Consider the following 23,648-nt stretch of genomic DNA (forward strand, 5'->3'; position numbering starts at 1 on the left):
TTCCACCAGTGCCACCTAGGATACCAAGGGAACTTTTCATGCACAGATGGGCTCAATAAAGGACAGAAATGGTGTGGACCTAACAGAAGCAGAAGATAGTAAGAAGAGGTGGCAAGAATACACAGAAGAACTGTACAAAAAAGATCTTCATGACCCAGATAGTCACTATGGTGTGATCACTCACCTAGAGCCAGACATCCTGGAGTGCGAAGTCAAGTGGGCCTTAGGAAGCATCACTATGAACAAAGCTAGTGGAGGTGAATTCCAGTTGAGCTATTTCAAATCCTAAAAGATGATGCTGTGAAAGTGCTGCACTCAATATGCCAGCAAATTTGGAAAGCTCAGCAGTGGCCACAGGACCAGAAAAGGTCAGTTTTCATTCCAATCCCAAAGAAAGGCAATGCCAAAGAATGCTCAAACTACTGCACAATTGCACTCATCTCACACACTAGCAAAGTAATGCTCAACATTCTGCAAGCCAGGCTTCAGCAATATGTGAACTTCCAGCTGTTCAAGCTGGATTTAGAAAAGGCAGAGGAGCCAGAGAGCAAATTGCAAACATCCGCTGGATCATGGAAAAAGCAAGAGAGTTCCAGAAAAACATCTATTTCTGCTTTATTGACTATGCCAAAGCCTTTGACTGGGTGGATCGCAACAAATTGTGGAAAATTCTTCAAGAGATGGGAATACCAGACTACTTGAGCTGCCTCCTAAGAAATCTGTATGCAGGTCAAGAAGCAACAGTTAGAACTGGACATAAGACAACAGACTGGTTCCAAATCAGGAAAGGAATACGTCAAGGCTGTATACTGCCACCCTGCTTATTTAACTTATATGCAGAGTACATCAAGAGATAGGCTGGACTGGATGAAGCACAAGCTGGAATCAAGATTGCTGGGAGAAATATCAATAACCTCAGATATGGAGATGATACCACCCCTTATGGCAGAAAGCAAAGAAGAACTAAAGAGCCTCTTACTGAAAGTGAAAGAAGAGAGTGAAAAAGTTGGCTTAAAACTCAACATTCATAAAACTAAGATCATGACATCTGGCCCCATCACTTCATGGCAAATAGATGTGGAAACATTAGAAACAGTGAGAGACTTTATTTTGGGGTGCTCCAAAATCACTGCAGATGGTGACTGCAGCCATGAAATTAAAAGACGCTTGCTCCTTGGAAGAAAAGTTATGACCAACCTAGACAGCATATTAAAAAGCAGAGACATTACTTTGCCAACAAAGGTCCATCTAGTCAAAGTTATGGTTTTACCAGTAGTCACGTATGGATGTGAGAGTTGGACTATAAAGAAAGCTGAGAGCCGAAGAATTGATGCTTTTGAACTGTGGTGTTGGAGAAGACTCTGGAGTGTACCTTGGACTGCAAGAAGATCCAACCAGTCCATCCTCAAAGAAATCAGTCCTGAATATTCATTGAAAGGACTGATGCTGAAGCTGAAACTCCAATACTTTGCCCACCTGATGTGAAGAACTGACTCATTTGAAAAGACCCTGATGCTGGGAAAGATTGAAGGCAGGAGAACGGGACGACAGAGGATGAGATAGTTTGATGGCATCACTGACTTAGTGGACATAAGTTTGAATAAACTCTGGGAGTTGGTGATAGACAGGGAGGCCTGGGGAGCTGCAGTCCATGGGGTTGCAAAGAGCCGGACGCAACTGAGCAACTGGACTGAACTGAACTGAGCTGAACTGAAGCGCCACCTAGGAAGTCCTGAGATACACTTTAAAAGGAGGAAAGATGGGTTTGATTGCCGAATACTATATAATAGAGGTCTCAGAAAATAGCTGTTCCGGGGCCTGCTTACAGCTTTCTCAATGAGGCTGATAATGTGCTGCTCTTGTGGCCCGTGAAAACTTGTTTGTTGTGCAGTATTGTTTTCCCAAGACAACAAGAACCTTCACCTAAAATAGTAGGTCAGAGGCTGCTCTGGCTTGTGACGTTTCCATCATGGTCATCAAGATAGCAAAGGAAGCAACTGACCTAAGCGAGGTCATGGGTGACTGTTCAAAGTTTGGTTCAAGGTTACATATTCAGGCAACACATAATGTTTTAAAGTAATTCTGCCTTGTTCTTAGTGAATTTGAGAATGTAAATTTTTTAGAGCCATGGCAAGTACACTGTACCCATGTATTTGAATATAAATAAATATGAATGTTCCAATCTGCCCCTCAGCCCCAACCAGTATTTTCTTATGACCCCATGAATTACTTTTCGGCCAATGCAGTATAGAATTTCAGAAGTGAAAAAGTACTTTTAAAAATGAATTCCTTTTTTTTTTTTTTGATGTGAGCCCTTTTAAAAATCTTTATTGAATGTGTTACAATATTGCTTCTGTTTTTATGTTTTGGTTTAAGGCATGTAGGATCTTAGCTTCCCAACCAGGGATTGACCTGAGTCCCTTGCATTGGGAGGGACTTAACCATTGGACCACCAGGGAAGCCCCAGAAAGTAATCCTTAGAAGTGCCTCACATGAATGTATTTGCATTTCGCCCTTTATGTGTCCTTTCTTTTGGTGACCTCATACCCATGGTATTTGCCGTGAGATACTAGGATAGAAAACTGCCGATTCGTGTCAGTGACTTGACATGGACTGTGGCCAGCAGTAGTTGCTGACTCATAAACGCCTGGTTGGGACCTGACAGCACTGAGCAGGACAGGTGAAGTTCAGAGGTCAACATTTAACACTGTCTACCTGCTAGATGGATGCTCTTATCACTACTAAATGATGTGGTCTTTTTAATCAAAGGAAGGTTTTCAAACACCCAAACACCAAACCCCTTATACCTTAAAGATGCTAAAATTGTAAGCCAAGTCTTTTCAAGAAAATAGCATTAAAAAGTCTGGATTTTTTTTTTTTAATTCATAGACTACAAAAAAGGGCCAGGCCAATAACATAGGAGCATGTGGTCAGTTCAAGTGTGAGGACAGATGGCAGTTGACATTTCGACCCTAGTAAAGGATGGAAACCTTGGCAAAATAAAAATATCTGTCCTGTATAAAGCAGGCAGCCACTACGTGCCTCCCACAGTTATTCCCATGGAGGGATCCACATGTCAGAGGCTCATCAGATGTGTTGAAAGCTTGTGTCAAAGGCAGCTTGTTAACCTCACAGCATCTGACCTGTGTTTGGGTCACTCATCTCTTGTCTCCAGTTTCTCTCTCTTTTGGAGAGAATGACTGCTCTCTGGCATTCTGCATATTCACCATTTTATCTCACAGGGTCACGGGAAATCCACATCTTGTAGGAGCCACTGAATGACAAGATATGATGTCATTAAATTCAGGAGTCACATTAGCCAAACCCCAGAACTTAAATCGGGGGATTTTGCTTGTTTATTCTCCTTAAAGCGCCTTATACTGATTCCTGGCCAGGGATAAAGTGCTCCTAGTTAACAGTCTATTAAAAAGACACCACTTGAATATTTTATAAAGTTTGCAAAGTCTTATCTGCTATCTATTAATAATGACCTAAATCTGAAATGATTTGTTGTCTATTTATTCTTCATCCACGTGTATAGCTATGAACTTCTGTGCTCATCTCTGTTTATGACAACTAGAGTTTCTTTTTTATTATCATTTTTAAAGAGGGATTCCAGGGAAAGCTTAAATTTTCTGGAACTTATATAGGCAACAGTATCAATCCTGAAATGTAGTTTTTTTATTCTTAATTTTAAAGACTTTACAATAGAGGAAGGAAATACTCTGAATTGACTTAAAATCTCTATCGACATAACTTCTCAGCATCCCAGCAAACATCAGTTAATGAGTGAAGTCTCTCTCTAGCCCCTTCTATGATTTACATTCGTTGTTGTTCAGTCATTCAGTTGTGTCTGACTCTTTGTGACCCCATGGACTGCAGCACACCAGGCTTCCCTGTCCTTCGCCATCTCCCGGAGTTTGCTCAAACTCATGTCCATTCAGTCAGTGATGCCATCCAACCATCTCATCCTCCGTCAATCCTTCTCCTCCTGCCCTCAATTTTTCCCAGCATCAGGGTCTTTACAGTTTACATTGTTTTCACAATAATTCTCTATACCCACAAGTGAAACCATGCTTCAGCTCCATGGTGGATGTTTTTGCCAGTTGACAGCAAAAGAGGCAATAACCAGGTGAACAAATACATGATTAGAGCTTTAAGCCCAGAAAATCCCTGTAAGCTGTGAAGGCATGGGTTCACGTTCAAGAGCATTTGGGAATAAAGATTTCCACTCTGCAGTTAATAGGGCACTCTCTATCTGTGTGACCTTGTGCAAAGCATTGGCCCACCCCGGGCCTTACTTTCCTGTGTGTAAAATGAAGCTTTTGCATCAAATATCTTCAAAATCTCTCTGGATCTCAGATGTTCTGTGAACTGTGAAATGTGGATAACCACCGTCCTTCCAGGTTAGTGGAAGCCCTAAGGGAGGACTGAGGCAACGTATGCAAGATCTTTTAAAAGTTAAGGGGTGAATAATAAATAAATAAATAAAAATAAAAGTTAAGGGGTGAACAATAACAACAAATAGTAATGTTAATGGAAAGATGACTGTGGAGTCAGAGAAACCAAAATGCCTTTTCCAGAGGCTCACAGTGGGTCTTGGTTATTTGGTTTTTGTTTGTTTTTTTACTTCTTGAGCCTTTTACTGTGTGTTGGGGTAGAGCTGATTAACAATGCTGTGGTGGTTTCAGGTGAACAGTGAGGGGACTCAGCCGTACATATACATGTATCCTTTCTCCCCCAAACTCCCGGCACATCCAGGCTGCCACATAACAGTGAGCAGAGTTTCACCTGCTATACAGTAGGTCCTTGTTGATTATCTGTTTTAAATATGGCAGATTATACATGTCTATCCCAAGCTCCCTAACTATCCCTTCACCCCATCCCTCCCACCAGCAACCATAAGGTCATTCTCTATGTCATTGAGTCTCTCTGTTTTGTAAGTAAGTTCATTTGTATCATTTCCTTTTCGATTCCACAGTAGAAGGGATGTCATAGGATATTCTCCTTCTCTGTCTAACTTACTTCAGTTGTTTGTTAAGGGAAAGATGCAATGTTGGCTTTGTGAGGTTACTGCAGGTGTGAGGATAGACTTGGATTGTTCTCCGTGTGCCCAACACCGTGCTTGAGGCTTACACATGTTCTGTCTACCCTCACAACAGCCCTAGAACATAAGTTCTGTTCATCTGCCCGTTTTACAAATGAAGAAGCTGAAGCCTGAATTACCTGGCTTGCACAGGGTTCCTTGTTCTGTGTCAGAGCTGGAATTTGACCCCAGGTCTCTTTGCCCACAAGTTCTTCATCCCTGTGAGTTGCACAATCAGCATGTAGAATGGTCAGAACACTCGTGGGACAAAACAATGGTCTTATTTTTTTGTTGTTGGTACTTTTATTATCCTCTATCAGAGCTCCCTTTCTCACCCTTAATAATATCTTAGGCAGTTCCATAGCTTTCTGCTCACTTTCAGCTCTTAAAAGTCCAGTACAGTCAAAGCCTTTATTCTCACATCCATATCAGATCTGTACCCTTTTCCCAGTTCAGATCAGATCCAAATAGGAGACCTGCAATAAGGAGGGGGTACAGCCTCTTCTACCCCTTTTTATTACCTCCTTCCTGTTCTGCTTGTGGTTCCTTGAGGGTCCAGACAGAGGGGAGGGAAATGACAGGTACAGGGGACAAGATGTTATACTCGCATTGTCATACTTGACTTTCAGCTAACACTGGCTGGAGACATTAAAAAAAAAAATAGGGCCCATTTTTAATTCCTTGACAGAAGTGTGCAATTTCTGGCTAAGCTGTTTCAACAAACCCCCTCCATCCTCCCCAGCCTCAGGTCCTACTCCTCACACATGCTAAGTCACTTCAGTCGTGTCCGACTCTTTTCGACCTTATGGACTGCAGCCTGCCAGGCTCCTCTGTCCATGGGATTCTCCAGGCAAGAACGCTGGAGTGGGTTGCCATGCCTTTTTCCAGGGGCTCTTCCCCAGTCGGGGATCAAACTCATGTGCTGGAGTGGGTTGCCATGCCCTTCTCAGGGGCTCTTCCCCAGTCGGGGATCAAACCCACGTCTCTTATGTCTCCTGCACCATCAGGCAGGTTCTTTACCACTGGCACCACCTGGGAAGCCCCTGCTCCTCATAGTCTCTTTCTAATGAAATCTCCCATGCTCAGCAGGTAGCTTTCTCAGGTGGGTTCATTCACGATGCTTGGATGTGGGCACCATCCATAGGACACACAGGCATCCTCAGTGAGCCAAACAGTGGCCATGCACACCTCTCTGCCTTCTGTCTCTCCTTCGCCTGCCTTCAGAAAGGCGTCCAGCCAGCTTCCTAATTTCCAAACCTTCCAGACTCCCACAGGCTGCAGACTCTGTTCATGAACATCACCAAGCTCCAGGACAGTCCAGTCAGTCTGTCCCAAGACTCTAACATCAAGCTTCTCATGGACCCACAGCAGCACCAGGGCCTGAGCACCCCTATTTAGTGAACATCTAGGTGGGGAGCAGGGAGCCAGTCCCCCCTTCTCCCAGGGTCCTTTTAATTCCTCTCACAATATAGGGGAGCGAACACCCAGGCCTGCTGTGTAGACAGCTCCCAGCCCACTCTCCTCTCTGCCTTTTTGAATTTTGTTTTTTTTAAGGATGCTAGAAATGTTAATAAGATAATTTCAGATGTAGGGAGGCAGTAGGGGTTGAGTCATCAGGTAGATTCTACGATCCTTTGCTAAGTCCAGCCAGGGTATTGCTAGCAACCTGCTCTAGGAGATGGAATATTTATCATCATTGTTTTCAGCTCAAAACAATAGCCAAAATTTTCAAGACTCTGGGGAAAGCCCCATTCCATATTGTAGAAGCTTTAGTCCCAGATGGGTAGCCACTGTGAGTGGCAGCTTCCACCTCCACTGATGGTTCTGGGCTTGACAGAAGCCTGGGAAGGTGGGGATGATCGGGAATTCAGGTCCCATGATTTTCCCTTTCCTGTAGCTTCATTCCTCAGCCTTCTGTTCCTAGAGCCATCTTCACAGAGTAAGACATCTTTTTAGCTCTTACCCTTCCCAAACGGGAAACTCTAGGAAGGCTGAAATTGTTCTCAAAAAGAACATAGGTATCTAGGCTGACGGGACTTTAAAGGCAGCCCAACTGATGACACCTTTCTTAGCTTGGGAACACAGGTCACCTTCCAGAGAGCCATTTGCCACCTTTTTCATCTTAAATACTCTTGAAGCCCAGGTGTCCATGGCCCTATGCCAAGCAAAGAGAGATATATTAAAGGAGACAGACAGGATCCCTATTCTCAAGGATATTTATTGGCTTTGAACAGAATGGTATAAATATGAAGCCAGGTGTGTACTTGGATGTTAGTTTAACTTGGATGTAAGTAGCCAAATCCCTATTTTTCTCTTGGCTTCTGGTGCCAAGAATGAAATGCTTCGGGCGGAGTGTTTAAGGTTATTATATTGTTCAGTCGCTCAGTTTTGTCCAGCTCTTTGCAACCCCATGGACTGCAGCATGCCAGGCTTCCCTGTCCATCACCAACTCTCAGAGCTTGCTCAAACTCATGTCCATTGAGTCGATGATGCCATCCAACCATCTCATCCTCTGTCATCCCCTTCTTATTATAGCTTTCTTCTGTTTTCGCATTTGGCCATTGTTTATCCCCAGGGGAGGACCAGTGAGTTGCTGGAGGGTTTGATTTCCTTGACGCTGCCTCATATTCACCTACTTCTGACTTTGGCAATAATTCCAGTGCCAATCAACCGACTTTCTATATTTATCAGCAGCTGCTCCAGTGACGTGCAAACAATTTTCTCAACAGCTGAAAAACATGAAGATAGAGAGGAGGACATTTTGTTCTTTATAAAAGAGCTTGGTTGGAACGAGCATAGGAAGCGTGAACCATCAGCACAAATCTTTTTATCTCTGTATCTTTTCTATTTTCCCCAGCGTGATGTCAGGTTTAAGGAGAGAATACAGTTTTGTCCAGAGAGGAATGAATGTGTAACCTCTGTGGAGTACACTAGAATATTTTGAATCAGCTGGGCCAGTGTTCTGGGCCAGAAGGCCATGTTTGTTGATTTCCTTAATTTATGTCTTGTGGTTTGGGATGAAGGAGGCTCATCCCCAACCTCTCCTTCCAGCCCAGTTTCACCAGATGGCTGGCTCTTAGGCATTCACATTTGGTAAATGCTTCTCTGTGAAACATGATCAAGATCAACTGTAGATGGGATTTGCCTAGGGGTCCAGTGGTTAAGAATCTGCCTTGCAATGCAGGGGACTCAGGTTCGATCCCTGGTCAGGGAAATAAGATCCCACATGCCTTGGAGCAACTTGCCTGTGAACCACAGCTACTGAGATCCCACATGCTACAACTAAGACTCGACACAGCCAAATAAATAAATATTTTTTAAAAATACCAGCTGTAGAATATGTGCCCTCCCCAGGGCACTGCGGGGCATGGAGGATCTGAGAGATTCAGGACATCCTGTGAGGTCAGAGGCTTCCAAACTGCAAGGCACTTTGACTCCATTGTTGTTCAGTCTCTACGTCATGTCTGACCCTTCAACCCCATGGAATGCAGCATGCCAGGCTTCCCTATCCTTCACTGTCTCCCAGAGTTTGCTCTAACTCATGTCCTCTAGTCGGGATGCCATCCAACCATCTCATCCTCTGTCACTCCCTTCTTCTCCTGCCCTCAGTCTTTCCCAGCATCAGGGTCTTTTCCAACGAGTCAACGCTTCGCATCAGGTAGCCATAGTATTGGAGCTTCAGTTTCAGCATCAGCCCTTCTAATGAATATTCAGGGTTGATTTCCTTTAGGATTGACTGGTTTGATCTTCTTGCTGACCAAAGGACTCTCAAGAGTCTTCTCCAGCACCATAGTTCAAAAGCATCAATTCTTCAGTGCTCAGCCTTCTTTATGGGCCGTATGGGGATCAAACCTGTGACTTTGGTGTTGGTAGCACCACGCTCTAACTAAGCTAACTGGCCAGGATTTTGTCTCCATTACTGTGAAGAATAATAAATTGTGGAGAATAACTCCTGAAGAGTATGTCTATGAAGCCCTAACAGTATGCCTGGTTTACCAAAGCCATTGGTACAGAATAATCAGAGAGGTCATTTCTGTGCTAAGATTGTGTCTCTGCTGCTGTTAGAGGTCTTGGGTATCTGGGCATTAATGTGCTTAGAAAAAGTGCAAGACAGAGTGAAGAAACCTGGTTTCTAGTCCTAGCTCAGACCCTATCAAGGAAAGGAGAGCTGTGTGGAACAACCAGCAGGTCCCAAGTGTTCTAAGTCACATGAAACACTTTGCAATACAGAGTGTTTCTTCTTCCTCCAGCAACCTGAGAAGTGGGTCCGCATTTCAGAGATGAAGAAACGAGAATTCAGAGAGAGTAACTTTTCCTAGTTAGTGCCCAAGTCTTCCTAATTCTAAAGCCTGCCTGTCGCTGTCTCCCCAACTTTGATCTCCCTGGACCCCAGTGTTGGGAAAGGAAGATATGAACAGCCCCACCTACCTCCGTGAGCTCCTCTCCTGTAGAAATGAAAAACCATCTCTAAAGTTTATTTTCTACTTGAAAGAATTCAACCAACCGGCATCTTGCATATGATTTTAAATCTTTACTGCCACCTAGTGGGCATAATCTAATCAGAAGAATGAAAAAAGTTTTCAGTTCACTTAAATTAAAACCTACCAATTCATCTTATATTCATCTTGTGCTCTTGTCCTTTAGAAATTGCATTCGAGCAAATATCGTGGTCTCCCATTTTTATCTTTCTATTAAACTACCATATGTGTGATTCCCTCTGAAAGGATTTTGGTGAGATGCTGGACATCATGTAAATCCTGGCTTAAAAACAAAAAATTCATGCTTTGTGACCATATAATATACACTAGCTTATAATGGGCTATACTTGTAGAAATTCTAATCTTCAATATTCATAACTTGTATAGTATACTTTTAACTTTTTAAATATTTATCTGCTCAATTCTTTTTACATTCTCATGATTTAGAAAAATGAGCTTATATTGTACATACTGTTTTACAGCTTATTTTTTTACCCAATCTATTCTGGACATCTTTCCATGTCTGCACACAAATCTACCTTATTCTTTTTAACAGTGTATAGTATCCCATTAATGACTATACTATAATTAATTTAACCACTTTCTCATTAATGTCCACATATGTTGGTTTCAGTTGTATTGTTTTTTCAGGGGACAAACACACATACATTCACATGCACATCCTTTTCAAAATTTATTTGCAGAGTGAAATTTTAGCCATGAGATTGCTGGATCTAAAGGTTGTGTAAATACTGAGTGACCCAAGGTCACCAGAAACACATCTGCAGTCAAAAAATAAAAGTCAGGTGTACTTAAACCTCAGCAAGGAAGAAAACCAGAATAATTGTGAGTCACTGCTGGATGACATTTGAAGGAATTTTTATGGGACTTGAGCTTGTGCCGGGTACTATAGGAAAGTTTTTCTAGAAGAGAGAGAATTCAAGTTGGCCTAGAAATGTCATCGTTAGTACAGGAGCAGCAGCCACAGATGTGGTCAGAAGAGGGGGGTGTTGAATCACTTTGTGTACCGAGAGGCCTTATCTGCACATTTCTTTATTCTCTGAATGATTTTTGTGATCAATTGGGGATATCAGGGGCAAGCTGCCAGCAATGCTTTCTTTCCCTTTCTCAGGCACATTGATTTTAAATGTCTCTAGACATTTAAATTGCTCTCCAGAAAGGTTGCCCAATTTACATGCAAGCCTTAGAGATAATGCATGCTCAGTGGATTGGTTCAAGACCACCACAGTAAGGCAAATACAGCAGTTAAATGAGCCACACAAATTTTTTGCTTTCCCAGTGCATATGAAAGTTATCTTTACTCTATGTTGTAGTCTGCTGAGTGTGCGATAGCATTATGTCTAAAACAGCAATGTACGCACCTGAATTAGAAAATATTGCTGAAAAAAATGCTACCATCTGAGCCTTCAGTGAGTCATAATAGTAACATCAAATATGACTGATCACAGATTACCGTAACAGATATAATAATAATGAAAAAGTTTGAAAAATTGGGAGAATTAGAAGTGAGCAAAGGTTTTTGAAAAGATGGTGCCAATAAACTTGATGTAGCATTGCCACAAATCTTGAATTTGTTACAAAAAAAAGTATTATCTTCGAAGCACAATAAAACGGTGTATGCCTATACATTCTTCTGGGTTCTTTTAAATACTCAGCTTCCCTAATAATGATGTTTCTAATAATCAGAATAACAGCAACTATAATAATAGCAAACTTTCAGAGAGACCTGAGTCCTTTATTCCATTGAATCCTCATCAGAGAACTTGAGACAAGCACTAATAACATCCTGGCTTTCATATGAGGACCCCAAGGCTAGAAAAGGGGGGAACTAGCCTGGGTCACGTGGTTAGCCAACAGCGAGCTGGGGTTCAGAACCAAGGCGTCCCATTCCAGGGCCTACACTCTTTACTGTGAAGAAATACTTTCTTCTTTATCTTCTTCACAGGATCCTGCCACGGAGAATTTAAAGCTGAGAAATTAAGAGCCATTGAATTGATGATCACAAATTTTAGAAAGTCTGGTTTAGGGTGATAAGGAAGTAGAGTCCTGTTTACAAAAATGAGACTTATGGGCATTGTTCCAGAAGTCGCATATATAGTATTAGGGAGGCAGCCGGCATGGGAAGGGGAGGGGGAGCTGGTACTTAGCTACTCACAGGTGCCCTCAATTAATAAAGGCTGATGAGCGCCTTCTTAAAATCACAGCCAGGACGCTATAATTAAATATTCTCTGGGCCAGCTGGAGCTCAGAGGCTATTTAAATCACCCCCAAGGAAATAAACAGAAGGACATCCAGGCCCTTGGATCTGCTGAGGCTCATGATGTTCCCGCGCTAAGGGAGGATGGGGGGTCTGCGAGTCTCCTGGGGAAGATTTTGTGCAGGGCAGGAACGCGGAATGAAATGGCGCTTAAGTAAATAGTTATTGAGTGTGTAGTGGGTGCATGCTGGGGCCCACCTGCTTGGATTAGCAAAACTATGGATTTAACAAACGTGGAGTAAGGCCCGGCGGCTGCTCTTTTCCAGATTGCGCTGGCTGCGGACGAGACATCAAGAATGGACAGGCCCTGCTGGCGCTGGAAAAGCAGTGGCACTTGGGTTGCTTTAAGTGCAAGTCCTGCGGGAAAGTCCTCACCGGCGAGTACATCAGCAAGTAAGCCTGGGGCGCAGGCGCGGATGGATCCTTCAGCAGGGGTGGGGCATCGTGGGCTGCCCTGCGCTCTAGGAATACACCCCAGCCCAGCCCATCAGACGTGATGAAAGACCTTCACATTCCACAATCCATATGAACTTTTTGCTATGAAACTTTGGAAAGGAATTTTATTCTTCTGTTGTTGCCCACTATAAATTTAATTAAATGTTCATCGTTGCCTAATGTAACAATTAACGAAGCTGACATAATGGTAGGCTATATGTTGCAACCAGTTAAGCATTTAGTAATTTTACTTTTGCTAATTCCCCCTCCCCATTTGAAACTACTGATAGTAAACCTTTATCCTTCATTCAGGTCTCAGCCATGTCTGCTGGCCCTCCCCTGCCCCCACCCCCCCTAAAAAAACTCAGTGTCCAGGCACAGAGCCCATTAGGACCACTCTGGAGTAGGTTCCTTAGAGTCAGAGGCTGGTGTAGAGAAGAGCTAGAGCAGGTGACGTTTTGAGGGTTTTGTTTAATGTGACCTTGAAAAGCTAGTTACAGTGGTTACCTTTTAAATTGAGGAAAGAATGAGCATGGGGTGAGGGGAGGGCCTAGAGGCAGTAAGGGAAAATTTTCCCCTCTGCTAAGTCACTTCAGTCGTGTCCGACTCTGTGCGACCCCATAGACGGCAGCCCACCAGGCTCCCCCGTCCCTGGGATTCTCCAGGCAAGAACACTGGAGTAGGTTGCCATTTCCTTCTCCAATGCATGAAAGTGAAAAGTAAAAGGGAAGTCGCTCAGTCGTGTCCGACTCTTAGCGACCCCATGGACTGCAGCCTACCAGGCTCCTCCATCCATGGGATTTTCCAGGCAAGAGTACTGGAGTGGGGTGCCATTGCCTTCTCCGAATTTTTTTTTTTTTCCCTATCCACTTTTAAAAATGTTCTCCAACCAGCATCTATTTAAAAAAATTTTTTTTAATGAATTTAATGTATGAATATACACAATGAAACAAAATAAGTAGCTTGGGCCCCACCCCCTAGAAATCTAATTCTGCAGATCTGGGGTAAAGCAAACCCTGGTATTCAGGAGGCAGAAACTACACAGGTGATTCTGAGGCACAGCCAAAGAGAACTGCTCCGCTTTTAACACCGATGCCTGTGCAGAGCTAGGTAACTGGGCTGTCTGGAGACGTTTTAACTCTCCCATGCGATGGCACACCTAGAACATGATCTTTTAACTGTGTCATGAGGTAAATGAGGTGGTGCTAGTGGTAAAGAACCCGCCTGCCAATGCAGGAGACGTAAGAGATGCAGGTTTGATCCTCGGGTGGGGATGATCCCCTGGAGGAGGGGGGCATGGCAACCCACTCCAGTGTTCTTGCCTGGAGAATGCCATGGACAGAGGAGCCTGGCGGGCTACAGTCCATAGGGTCGCAGAGAGTCGGACACGACTGAAGTGACTTAGCACGCATGCAAGAGGTAAATGAAGACAGTTGCAGGAGGATGGCTGAGAGGCCCTGGGCCCCCAGGCTCCCTCAGGGCCAAGGAGAAGGCGTCGCCACGCTCTTAGGAGGCTCTGGTGTGTGAATCAAGGAGGTGTGGGGGAGGAGACAAGGAAGAGGAGTGTGGGACTGCAGCTGAAGCCCGTCAGGCCTGGTGCTGCAAGAGAGGGACGCCATGGTTTTTGCTAGTGAGGTCTGAGGCAGTCAAGGAATGAGCAGCGACAGCCATTTGGCTGTTACTCCCATGTGGCTTGGAGAACCTCAGCGCTCTCTCTGGAGAGTTTGCTCCTGTGGATTTTGACTCTGCCCCACCAGGTCTCCTCCAGGCATGTGAATGGTAGTTGAGCGAGAAATAACTTCTTCTCCCCTTCTGTGCAACTGGTCGGAGAGAGATGGGGTCTGGGCATCTGTCCTGCCCTCGGAAGCTGAGCTGTGTTTGTCCTGCAGGGATGGTGCTCCATATTGTGAAAAGGACTACCAGGGGCTCTTCGGGGTAAAATGTGAAGCCTGCCACCAGTTCATCACAGGGAAAGTCCTGGAGGTAAGTGACACACGGGCTGCCATCAGAACCACCGTCATGGTCCTCAAGGCTCTCGGAAACACACAAGGGTCTCTTTTTCCATCTTTTTCTCACGTGCAGAGGAAAGAAAGTAGTTGCAGGTGACAGATCACTTAGAGAATGTCTGTGTGACACTGTCTTCTCAGGCAGTGTCTACTTCATGCTGGAAACTGGAAGGATAGAGAATATGAGGGAAAAAAAGAATGGAAAAGAGTCTATGAGGAATTATGTAGGAGGAACGGCTTTATTAAACTGTTCTTTTTATTTAGAAGTTAGAAAAGAGGAAATGAAGACTGTGTTCGAGCCACATGTGTCTGTGTGTACAAATGTGTGTATAAGTAAGTGAGTAAGTGTTAATTGCTCAGTCATACCCTACTCTTTGAGACCCCGTGGCCTGCAGCCCACCAGGCTCCTCTGTCCATGCGATTTTCCAGGCAAGGATACTGGAGTGGGTTGCCATTTCCTTCTCCAGGGGATCTTCCCAACCCAGGGATCGAACCCCAGTTTCCTGCACTGCAGGCAGATTCTTTACCAACTAGGCTACAATATGTGCCCGCATATCTGTGTGTGCACATGTGTGGGTGCTCATGTGTGTACAAATGGGAGCGTACAGACTCAGGGAACAGAGGCTCTGAATGGAAGTTAAGAGAAAAAAGTCGTTAGAGGTGAGGGCGTAGGCTTCCTCACCCTTAGAAAACCACATCCTGTGACCCAGAACGTCCTGTGGCCCAGGCTGACAGAAGGCTGTCAAGTTCTGGTGTGACTGACTGCCTCGCACCGGGAAGCTTGGTTCCTGCTTTCTCAGCAGTCGCCCCACCACCTTCTGCCTCTGGGCGGAACTGAGCTCCTGAGTTGGCGCCATCAGTAGACTTAGGGCCAGAGGTCAGAGAGTCACTGCCCGCCTGCCCACAGGCCTGTGAGATATTAACCCACTCTCATGGAAAAAGTAAGGGCTTCCCAGGTGGCTCAGTGGTAAAGAATCTGCCTGCTAGTACAGGAGATACAAGACCCCTGGGTTCGATCCCTGGGTCAGGAAGATCCCCTGCAGGAGAAAATGGCAACCCACTCCAGTATTCTTGCCTAGAGAATTCCATGGACAGAGGAGCCTGGAGGGCTACAGTCCACAGGGTCACAAAGAGTTGGACACCACCGAGCACACACACACACACACAGCAGAAGTAAGCATTGCCTCACACCCACCCCAAGTCTCAGGGTGAGGCTGTGTGCTGAGCAGAGGTGAGTCAGGACGCCCAATGGGGCCCTGGGAACGTGACCGGGCAACTCGTCACATTGCGTCTACAGACACCAGTCAGTATATCCACATCACCACATTCAAATTTCCCAGCAGGGTGTGGTCCAGGGACCCAGGACATGAATCTGAGTGGCCCCCAAGGTGTCCCTGGGCATCTTCTGTGGGTGTAGTCTTCCTAATCCCACAGCAAGCCCCATGATGCCTTCCTGCCCATGAAATGCAGGACAGGGGGCAGTGCTGGCTCTGTGCTGGACCTAGTCCAGCTAATTAGATTTGGGATGCAGGTTGTCAGTGCAGTTCCTGACCCAGAGGAACAGTGTTTCGGGAAGAGGAAACCGCAATGGCAGAGGCTCAGCAGCAAGGACAAGTACAGCATACCCAAGAAACCAAGTCATTTGGGCAGGGGTATGGGTGAGAGAGAGGATGCTGGAGGAAGGGAGGGGCCCGAGTGTGAGGACCTCAGAAATCACTGTCAGGAGTTTGGCTTTACCTTGAGGATGGTGGGAAGTATTGAAGTGATTGTAGCTGGAGCGTCATGTGATAGGATCAGACTGCTGTGTGAAGAATGGGAGGGAGTCCTCAAATGAGTGTGCCCCCCTCTTCACAGCAGCTCGGCTCACACCAGGCAGAAGGGAAAACAACCCATGCCTGTCCCTCAGCCTTAGGAAGGAATTCTGACACATGCCACAGCATGCGTGTACCTTGAAAACATCATGCCAAGTGGTAGAAGCGGTCACAGAAGACCACATACTATATGATTCTATTTGCGTGAAATATCCAGAATAGGTAGATCCATAGAGAAAGCAGTTACCTGAACTTGAGGGCAGGGAGAGAGTGGGGAGTAACTGCTTATTGGTTCCCACTTAGGGTGATGAATCTGCTTGGGAAATAGAGGAAGTGGTTGCAGAACCTTGTGAATATCCTAGATGTCATGGAGTTGTTCCCTTTAACATGGTGTATCTGATGTTATGTGAATTTCACCTCAAATGAAATACATTAATGGATGGAAATGGAGTAGGGGGAAGACAGGGAGGGCACGTAGAGGAGAGCTTTGGACTGCAAACAGTGGTGCTGCTGGCTGGAGTGACACCTGAGAAGTGGACCCCCACCACCCACACACAGTTGCGGCAAGGGGGATTTTTCCTGGCCCTTCCAAGAAGGCTTTTATTGCGAGTCCAAGGATACTTCAAGGCTGGGTTTGGGGCCCAAGGTCATGCACATGCTTAAGAAAGCTATTGGAGAAGTGGGTGTGATGCATCCAGAGTTGTCGCTTCAAGTCCAGCCCTCTCATCCCAAGACACAAGTGCAGTGGTCCTTGTCTGTCCTCTGAATGTGTCCCTCGTCCCTCCACAGAGCAAGGAGCCCTGAGAGACTCAACAGCATTTCCTTTGAGCTTCCCAAGTTTGATCTGCTACATGGGGCTGAAATAAACCTGTTGAGGTGGGAGCAGTTAGGAAATTTCATTTTAAAACAGCAGGAAGATGGGGTTTAGACTTATGGAGTGATCCATGCATGAAAATACCAAATCACTATGCTGTACTCCTGAAACTAATATAATATTGTATGTTGATTCTAATTCAGTAACAAATAAATAAAACACCAGAACTATTTCCCAGATGTTTGGCTATAGCTAAAGGGACAGGAAGACTGAATGCCGCCCCCAGCTTGGAGGCCCCACATTTGTAGACAGCGTGTATGGAGGCAGCTCTCTCCTCAGGCCATATGTGGGACTGTGTCCCCCCAAAAAAGAGTTGGGGAGAGAAAAGGACTGAGGGGGGCGGGTGTTGATTACCTTCAGATTTAGTTCAACTGCTATGGGAAGGAATCTCTAAAAGAAAACTGGATCCAAGAACATGCCGTGTTGAAGACACATCTGCTCGCTCTGCTTTTTCCCTGGAGGCCAAGTACTTAGATGCTTGTAGGGGCTGTGAGGGCCCCTTACCACGTTGGCTTCAGGCCTCCGTGAGGGCCAATGGTGGGGGTGAAACCTTGCATCCTTTCCACACAGACCCACAGAGGTGGGGCTTCTGGGAGCAGTTTGCAGCAGGGTTCTGGGCAGAGTCAAGACCCACCCACTGGGCGTGCTGTCCCTCTCAGATGGGTGTGTGATCTGGAAAATCATCCTGTGCTGTGAGCACGCCGACATGTGACAGCTCGTGAGTCAGCCTGGCCCAGCTCCCAGCAGAAAACCCTGAGCTCCTCCTTCCACCTTTATTCTCTGATCCACTGTAGGTGCAGCAGGATGGGTCTGATTTGTTGTAAATACTATAATCCTTGTTTTGGTTTGGGTATTCCCCATTTTTAAAATTACAGTGAAATCCACATAATATACCTGGAGTAGGAAATGGCAACCCACTCCAGTATTCTCACCTGCAGAATCCCATGGAGAGGAGCTTGGTGGACTGCAGTCCATGGAGTCACAGGGAGTTGGACACAACTGAGCATATGCCACATGACATAAAATGTAACGTCTTAGCCATGCTTCAGAGTACAGTTCCGTGTATTACATAGATTTATGATGTTGTGAAACCATCACCAGCATCCAGCTCTGTAGCCCTTTATGTCTTATAAAACTGAAATCTGTGCTTATTAAACTGTAACTCCCCATCCCCCTCTCCCCACAGCACTTGGCAGTGACCATTCCACTTTGTCTCTATGCATTTGACTGCTCTGGGCATCTCGTATAAATGGAGTCATACAGTATTTGTGGGGTCTTGTTTGTTCGTTTGTTTTTGTGATGGCCCTTTTTCACTTGGGCTTCCCTGGTGGCTCAGCTGGTAAAGAATCCACCTGCAAATGTGGGATACCTGGGTTCGATCCCTGGGTTGGGAAGATCTCCTGGAGAAGAGAACAGCTACCCACTCCAGTATTCTGGCCTGGAGAATTCCATGGACTGTATAGTCCATGGGGGTTGCAAAGAGTCAGACACGACTGAGCGACTTTCACTTTTTACTCTCACTTTTTCACTTAGTGTAATGTCCGCAAGTTTCGTCCATGTGGTAGTGTGTGACAGTTTTTTCTTTCTTTTTCAGGCTGAATAATATTCCATTGTATGGACATACCACATTTTGCCTTTCCAGTCTGTGATGTTTGGTTTTGTTGTTGCTGTTGTTTCTGATTGATTTTACCCGTAGAGATTGTGAATGTATTGTGAGTTCCCCGTGTCTTCTGTAACAGTGATGGCTTAGAACCACAGAAACTTTCTCTCACAGTTCTGGGGCCAGAAGTCCACAACTGAAGTGTTGGCAGGGCTCCTTTACAAGGCTCTAGGGGAGGATCTTTCTTTGCCTCTTCCAGACTCTGGTGGCTGTGGCTACATAACCCTGACCTCTGCCTTGGTCTGCACAGAGCCTTCCCCTCTGTGCCCTGCTTCCGTCTGTGTCAAACCTCTTTCTCTTAGAAGGTCCCTTATCATTGGATTTAAGGTTCATCAGCATCCCAGGTGGCGCTGGTGATAAAGAACCCATCTGCTGATGCAGGAGACGTAAGAGATGCGGGTTTGATCCCTGGGTCGGGAGGATCCCCTGGAGGAGGGCATGGCAACCCACTCTAGTATTCTTGCCTGGAGAGTTCCGTGGGCAGAGGAGCCTGGCGGGCTACAGTCCATAGGGTCACAAAGAGTCAGACACGACAGAAGAGATTTCACACACATAGGCTCTTCCAAGATGATTCCTTCATCCCAGGATCCTTAGCTTAATTACATCTGCAAAACCCCTTTTTTCAGACATGCCAAGGTTCCAGAGATTTTGTGTGGATATATCTTTGGTGGTAGGGAGGGGGGCACCATTTCAGTCAACATGGAAACTTACACAAGTCTCATCCCAGTGAGGGCTGAAGCTCTGATGTGGTTTTAATGGAACCCTCACCGAGCATCAGAGATGTCCTGAGACCGCTTCTCTGGACGTGTTTCGTCCGGGATACCACCAGACACCTGAAGGAGCTTTAAGAAGGAGAAAGGTCCTGGAACAGTGATCAAGGAGCTCCAGGCTCAGCTATGTCAGTAACTCCTGAGGAATTTGGGACAGGTCATTTAGCCTCTTTGAGACTATCTGCATATATAGGTAAAAGGACTTCCGGACATAGAAGTGTGGAAGGTAAAGGAAGAGGACCTGTCCCATGGCTGCCCCCTTCCCTCTCCTGTTCTAAAATTCTGTCTCCCTCTGTTATTGTTTTTTTCTTTTGGGGGATGTAATTGTTTCACAATGTTATGTCAGTTTCTGCTGTACAACATGAATCAGCTGTATGTTTACATGTATCTGCTCCCTCCTGAGCCTCCCTCCCACCTCCTGCTTGCACCCCTGTAGGTCGTCACGGAGCACTGAGCACTATAGCTCCCTGTGCTGCACGGCAGCTGCCCACTACCTGTCTGTCCTACACGTGGTCGTGTATATATGACAGTGCTGCTCTCTCAATGCATCACACCGTCTCCTTCCCCCACTGTGTCCACAAGTCCATTATCTGTCTGTGTCTCTGTTCCTGCCCTGCAGATAGGTTCATCAGTCCCATTTTTCTAGATTCCATATATGTGCGTTAATATATTTGTTTTTCTTTCTGACTTATTTCACGCTGTATGACAGACTCGAGGTCTATCCACATCTCTACAAACCACCCTATTTGATTCTGTTGTAATGGCTGAGTAATATTCCATTGTGTATATGTAAGACATCTCCTTTACCCATTCCTCTGTTGATGGATACTTAGGTTACTTCCCTGTCCTGGCTGTTGTAAATAGTGCTTCTATGAACACTGGGGTACATGTGTCTTTTTGAATTATGGTCTTCTCATGTGCCCAGTAGTGAGATTGCTGGGATAAACCCTTCCCAGGATGTGGGCTTGAGGGGATGGGGAGGAGAGCCTTCATGTGTTTTAATGAAAAGGGCTTCAGTGATAGGAAATCAGGGATCTACTTTTGGTTCTGGAATTCACAGCTGTGTGACCTTGGGCAAATCAATTTCTTTGAACCTTGATTTTTTCTTTAATATACAAATGTTAAACTATACATGTAAATCCAAGACTTGGGCCACTTGACCTCTAAATTTCCTTTGGTTCTAAGGATCTGAATTCTATAATTCTCCTTGTCTTAGATCTAAGGGGTCAGAGCCAGCAGTTCTTTTTTTCTGGAGAGATTTTTCTAGAACACTCAGCATATAGCATACACTCAAACTGTAGTTTTCTCATTAGCTTGTTTTGAGGGTCATCTTGCTATAAGTGGCACATCTTTTAGAGCTTATGCTAATTAACCTATAAATTCAGGCGTGTTCTGAAAATGCTTACAACCTGCCTCCTAACTAAGAAGTCCAAAAGCAGATTTGCGTGAGATACAGCCAACAGCCTGCTCTCTCCATCTCCATCTCTAAACTCTTCTCAGAGCAACCTTCCTCCTTCTGGTCCTACTTCCCTTCCCTACACCCACCCTGCTCGCTTCTGCTCTAGCAGCCCAGAGGTAACAGGACTCGGCGTGAGCCTTCAGACTTAGGTCACAGATGTCAGTAGACATTAGGGGCATCCCTTTGGTGTGAATTTCCTTCCATCTTTTTGTTGGATGGTCCTAGGAGATCTCAGACTCCGACATACTTCATTTCCTGGATTCAGGTTGTTACCTGCCAACTTTCCCAAGAAAGAAAGCAGCAACAAAATCATTGCAAAATGAATGCAATACAGAAAAAAAAAAGAAAAAAGCAAATGTCAAACTGGACACAGAAGTCTGGAGGGTAAAGGAAAAGAGCCTGTCCACCCCATCCCTGTCCAGGGCTGTTCCATCTGCAGACCGAGGGTGGTCTTGAGTTCCCTTTGTCTGTCCTTTTGCACAACTCCCTCCCCCAGGGAGCTCAGTGTTTACCAAGCTCTCTCACATTCCTTCAAGACCAGTGCTCTCTGGATTGGCTGGCTCTGCAGACAGGGCCACCCTGAGCAGGCACCTGGCCATCTGCACCGGAGCCTCCTGTGCTCAGACCCCAGAGACAAAAGGAAAGTGGCGTGTCTGCATTCTTCCCAGGAGAGGAGGGCAGGGCTCCGAGTCTCTCCCTGGCTTTCTTCCTCAGGTCACCACACCCAGGAAATCAATCCTCCTGTCTTTCCAGAAGGGCTGGTGGCCCACATTGTGCTGGGGTGGGATGTCTACTATGCCGCTTGTGCTCTCCTGGGAAGAATGTGTGACAGGCTCTGTTACAATTCGAGTGTCTCACGATGTAAGAGCCCCTGACACGTGGCCCGTGGCCAGTCCTTAGTGCCTTTCCATCTCTACCCACGGGCAGCACTGTCTTTATCTGTTAACTTGGAAGTGATGGACCAAAGGACAGGACTTAGGCCGGCTTTAGACCCTTCCTGCTGGATCCCCTGCAGTGTAGCAAGTGTACTCACCACGTGATTCAGCAAATCCTTTCCCTTGATTCTCTGAAGGATTAAAAATGGTGGCTTTGTTTTATCTTGTTTTGTTTTTACTTTGTTTACTTTTCAACTAAAACTCCTTTTTCATAAAGCCCGAGGACAAATGTTTATGATGTTCCTGTAAAACTAATACACATTACAAACTGGAGGTCCCATCCGCTTCCTTCATTTTCCTGTATTTTAAGCATGTTCTGAAATGAGTAGGTCTTGGTCTGGGCTCACCTGTTATCTAATGAGAGGAAACAAGCTGTTCCAGGGCACTTGCATGGCAGACGGTCTTTTTGTCACCATTGAACATATAATTTGCAGAGACAGACTGAACTGTGAAGTCCCTCCTTTCTTGTTCTGTGTGTGTCCTTAAATGCAAGCAAGGCTAATAAACCATGTTCAGGCAGAAAACTAATTGCATTCTTCTCATTCCTACTGTGGCCCCAGGAATTTGTACCTCCTTCCCCTTAATTGTGGACCCAAATATTTTTCTGGATCACGGAAGGGAAAAGAATCAAGTAATATTAGAAGTTTTGAGTCAGATGGTCTCTGCCCTGGTGAAGAGTGAACCACCACAATAGCAGGCTTTTGCATAATAAAAATAGTTAACATCTACAAGTGATCTCATAAATATTTGATCCTCACAATAGGCCTGTAAAGTGATGAAAGCAGTTACTACTGACCTCCATCTACAGATGAGGCTGCTATGCTAGAAACCTGGAGGCTGACTGGTAACTGAACTGTGATTAGAAGTCTCAGTTCTCAGAAGATAGAAACACATATGAACATACATGCACACCCACATACACACACGTACACACACACTGATTCATGATCCATGTGGCAGTAATCATTGCAGAGAACAAGTAACTAAATTGCCTCCTGAAATAACTTACAGAAGGACCAATTCCTGGTGAGATGAGGAAAGTCTATCTGAACAGTGGCCTTGCTATATCTATTTTCAGGGCAGTAAACATTTGCTGCTTCTTTGGTTTCCTTTATTCCTGTGTCAAATGTTGCCGAAGGTCAGGGACCCTGTGCACAGAGTCTGTGGCGTTTCTACATTGTCATGCCTCATTCTGTCTTGCCCTCTTTACTCAGCTGGAGGCTCCACAAGGGCACCTGACTTGGGCCATGGAGACAATTGTAGGTGGATGGTGCTGTCTTAGATGAGGGAACACACTTTGTGTACAGAGCTCTGGTTGAGGATGCCCCAGAGCTCCATGGAGAGTCAAGAAGAGCTTTGAGGCCATTCCAATATAGGCATACACTGGTCACTTTTCCTAATTTAAAATAGAAGTTAACAATAAACTGCAGAAATGGCTTTATCTTAAATATGAGTTAAGCAAGATATGCTATAGTCATACAAAGAAATATTATTTAGCAATAAAAAAGAACAAGGTCCTGATTACCTGCTACAGAATGGACGAACCTTGAAAATATCCTAAGTAAAAGAAGCTAGTCACAAAAGATCACCAATTAGATGATTCCTAGAATGGGCAAATCTGTAGAGACAGCAAGTCTGCTGGCTGTTGCCCGGGTCTGGCGGGAGAAGGAAATGACTGTCAATGGGTATGGAGTTTTGTTTGGAGGTGATGAAATGTTCTTAGATAGTAGTGATGGTTGCACAAGTCTGTGAATCAATCAATACTAAAAACTACTGAATTGTACACTTTTTTCCAAAAAGGTGAATTTTATGGCATGTGGATATCTCAGTGTAGGTAGGTAGGTAAGTAGACAGAT

The 23,648-nt window shown here is 45.2% G+C and overlaps 1 protein-coding gene across 3 annotated transcripts in view; it reads left to right on the top strand.

Annotated features, from left to right (window-relative positions):
* The window catches only part of ABLIM1 (actin binding LIM protein 1), a 328,489-nt gene that overhangs the window by 209,309 nt on the left and 95,532 nt on the right, over positions 1-23,648 (top strand). For all 3 annotated transcript variants that reach the window (XM_070363328.1, XM_005900284.3, XM_070363327.1), the window contains exons 5-6: positions 12,109-12,235; positions 14,167-14,260. In XM_070363328.1, the coding sequence (XP_070219429.1) occupies positions 12,109-12,235; positions 14,167-14,260 (221 nt within the window). The remainder of the gene's footprint in view (positions 1-12,108; positions 12,236-14,166; positions 14,261-23,648) is intronic.

The sequence above is a fragment of the Bos mutus genome, chromosome 26 (assembly GCF_027580195.1).
Source record: "Bos mutus isolate GX-2022 chromosome 26, NWIPB_WYAK_1.1, whole genome shotgun sequence".
NCBI lineage: Eukaryota > Metazoa > Chordata > Mammalia > Artiodactyla > Bovidae > Bos > Bos mutus.